The sequence below is a fragment of the Paralichthys olivaceus genome, chromosome 15 (genome assembly GCF_024713975.1).
Source record: "Paralichthys olivaceus isolate ysfri-2021 chromosome 15, ASM2471397v2, whole genome shotgun sequence".
Classification (NCBI taxonomy): Eukaryota; Metazoa; Chordata; class Actinopteri; order Pleuronectiformes; family Paralichthyidae; genus Paralichthys; species Paralichthys olivaceus.
Window position 1 is genome coordinate 23,792,910 of NC_091107.1, and position 3,736 is coordinate 23,796,645.

At 40.5% G+C, this 3,736-nt stretch overlaps 1 protein-coding gene across 1 annotated transcript; it reads left to right on the top strand.

The window, feature by feature from the left end:
- The first annotated feature begins 1,201 nt into the window (after positions 1-1,201).
- On the top strand, positions 1,202-3,138 carry LOC138404895 (golgin subfamily A member 6-like protein 25). Its single transcript, XM_069510273.1, has 2 exons — positions 1,202-1,375; positions 1,454-3,138. The coding sequence occupies exons 1-2, from the start codon at positions 1,364-1,366 to the stop codon at positions 2,720-2,722; spliced, it is 1,281 nt and encodes a 426-aa protein (XP_069366374.1). The 5' UTR covers positions 1,202-1,363; the 3' UTR covers positions 2,723-3,138.
- The last annotated feature ends 598 nt before the right edge of the window (positions 3,139-3,736 follow it).

Genomic DNA, 3,736 nt, shown 5'->3' on the forward strand with positions numbered 1-3,736 from the left:
AACAAAGACATAAATATTACATAAACAAATCCTTTTAGCCCAGTATTAAGTGGAACAAAGTAAATTAAGTTAAATGGAAACAGTCAAACACATCTGCAGAAGCATTGACAATTGTATTGATTTAATATACACACATACAAATATTAATAATATGCATTTTCATTAATATTTTATGCCAGTGACAGTATTCGACCAACACTCACAAAGCACTGCTCAATAGCCATGAATCTATGAATGAAATTAAAATATGAAACCTTTATTTGCAGTGTCAAATCACATTGAACACATGAACAACACACAACAATACAATGCTTAATCACAGAATGTCAGTGCCTGTGTTGTGCATCAATAGCTCTCACACACTAAAATCACATAGATCAACATGTAAATATACATCCTCTCAATTATTTCGCATCAGTTTTAAAAACCAGCCAGCATCAAGGTCCACACTTTCCTGACACACAAACACACACACACATTTTTTACAAACACGAATCCAAACATGCTGCAGAAATGCACAATTCCCCATGCTCTCAGTGACACACAATGCAACAATTAGTTTGCAAAAATGTACCCACTTTCCGGTGATGGTAAAGTAGTTGACTTCAGCTGCTCTACAGTGTTTTCCATTTTCATTATTTTATTTTCATCCTACTACATTTATTTTATAATGCTTGTGCTGTTAAGATTTCACACTATGTACTTACTGACACATAGACTTATATTTTGTTGATGCTTATGTACATATCTACATACTTAATTTAACACTTCATAGCATATTTCATTAATTCCCTCAAGCATATCACACATTATCTAATGGATCTGAAATCCTTGATTGATTTTCTTCATTTGATCAAGAGACTAACCTGTCTCAGACAGGGATCACTGTAGCTATCAGTGCAACATGTGTATAGTAGCCGCCTAGCTCAGGATTTGTGTATGCTCCGCAGTGATGTGCATCATATAGAAGTCAACCTGATAAACCCCCAGGGGCCGCCATGTTGTGCAGTTATAAAAATTGCCATGGAAACGGTTGCTTCTTAAAAATCTTCTTTGATGATTGATGTGGGGGCAACCATCAAAGGGATTGCTGGCCTGCAAATCCTTATCAAATCCAATCAAAGAACCAAAAACTCTAGACATTAAAGGATATTTCTTTGGTCCTCTGAACTACCAAACATAAATAACAAGTTCCCTTGCTTCAAGTTATTAGCTTGTGAAAATAACAGACCGTCAACTGAGAAGACCACAGTCCTCATTAGTGAAGACAACAATCCTGCCTACGGAGACAACCGCTGATTTGTTCAGTAAAAATCCATCCAGAAGACACTGCTCTCATAACTACAAATCCCCCTTTACCAAAATGGACATCCTGGTAAGAATTATTTTTTTTTAGAAATGTATGTTCAGGTTCAGGTCTTTCAATAATGAATTCCATGTTTCCATTTTTCAGACATGTGGAACAATGCAGTCTGAGATTAAGGCTTTGAAAGAGAAGCTCAAACTGAATGATGAGCTTCTGATAAGGGAGCAGGAGAAAATGACAGCTCGCTCTAAAGCCCACATTGGTGTCCTGGCTGAACTAGCTGTACAGAGCAACAAGGTGAAGGCTCTGGAAGAGAAGCTCAAACAGAACGATGAGCTTCTGATGAGGGAGAAGGAGAAAATGACAGCTCACTCTAAAGCCCACAATGGCAAACTGGCTGAACTGGCTGTACAGAGCAACAAGGTGAAGGCTCTGGAAGAGAAGCTCAAACAGAAAGATGAGCTTCTGATGAGGGAGAAGGAGAAAATGACAGCTCACTCTAAAGCCCACAATGGTAAACTGGCTGAACTGGCTGTACAGAGCAACAAGGTGAAGGCTCTGGAAGAGAAGCTCAAACAGAACGATGAGCTTCTGATGAGGGAGAAGGAGAAAATGACAGCTCACTCTAAAGCCCACAATGGTAAACTGGCTGAACTGGCTGTACAGAGCAACAAGGTGAAGGCTCTGGAAGAGAAGCTCAAACAGAACGATGAGCTTCTGATGAGGGAGAAGGAGAAAATGACAGCTCACTCTAAAGCCCACAATGGCAAACTGGCTGTACAAAGCAACAAGGTGAAGGCTCTGGAAGAGGACAATGTGGCTCTGAGGGAGAAGGTGGCCCTTTTGAAAAGGGATTTCAGCAGGGTTGAGCTTGTGGTGACAGAGATGGAGGAAAGGCAAGCTCACAGCCAAAAGATTGACTCCATGGACAAGGAGACTCAAACCAGCGATCTGCTTCAGGATGAGAATAATGCTCTTCAAGAAGAGTTGATGAAGCTCAGAGCTTCTTATCATGAGGTCTGTCTGAATCAGACTACCAACCAGGAGAAGTTCGACACTGAGCTCCAGGAGGAGAAGCAGGAAAAGAACGTTCTCCAAGAAGAGCTGATGAAGCTCAGAGATTCTTATCATGAGGTCTGTCAAAATCAGACTACCAACCAGGAGAAGTTCAACACTGAGTTCCAGGAGAAGAAGGTTCTCCAAGAAGAGCTGATGAAGCTCAAAGCTTCTTACAATGTGGTCTGCCACTGTCATGAAGCTGATGTTTCCAGTCGGGAGCTCAATGGAGAGAGTAAGGATGATGTCACTGAGGAGAAGTCTCTCTCCAGTGTTCTCCCTGAGAAACCAAAGAAGACTTCACTCTGGAAGAGAATCCGCCACGCTCTGGGGTTGAGAAAACCACAGTGTTGGAAGTAGTCAGCAGCGCCCATCCAACAGCACCTGAGCTGACCTTACTCAGTGTTGTAATGTAAAGAAGTACAAATACTTCTTTACATTTCTACTTAAGTAGAAATTTCACATATCTGTCCTTTACTTTGTTATTTTTATTTCTGACAACTTTCACTTTTACTCCACTATATTTCCTAAGTAAAATGTGTACTTTTACTCCAATACATTTCTCCCAACCATCTTCGTTACTCATTACTACAAATTAAAATCAGAAGAAATTTGAGTTGGTGACGTAATGCCGTAAACATTTTGTGGTATATACGTGTGCCTGCAATATATATTATGCCAGTGGGTGGCAGTGTCACTCGATGTACCCCATGAAGAAGAGAGTGACTGTGACTGGTACCTGAATAAGAAAGAGTAAAGTTTGTTCCTCTGAGTTAGCTTGCCTGTTAGCTTCTTTTTTCATATACACTACACAACACATTCATTGTCATGTCAACCGCCAAGCACGAAGAAGAAGAAGTCCCGCTTGTCTGGGTGTTGTGGTGAAAAACTAAGTTCCACTCGTGGTCCAAAAGTCCAAAAATTCAGTCAATTAAAAAAGCAGTAGAAGTCAACTTAAAAGCCGCAGAGTTTTATTGTCGACAACAAAACCTGAGAGCATTCAGTAGCGAGCCGGAGCTGCACCAGAAGACCTCTGACTAACAGTGGTGTTGCTCCGCTTTATCTATCCTTAAGGGCCACACCTGTTACGACCTTCCCCCTGGAAAGTCTCCAAGCACCGGGGTTACTTTGGCCTTGGAGCTGGGACTTTCCCTCTGGAGAGCCCCTACCGTACCATGATGAGTCTCTTTTTCTTTTACACAGTTTTTCTTTCACTTAACACCATTATATCTGTCCAAACCATTTACTATTTTTTAAAAGATATTTGTCTCTGATTTTACACCATTATATTTCATTCTTGTCAGACTGCCTTTAAAAAAAAAAAAGATTATCATTTCTTCACACAAGTTATACATACACTACATACTGATTGTT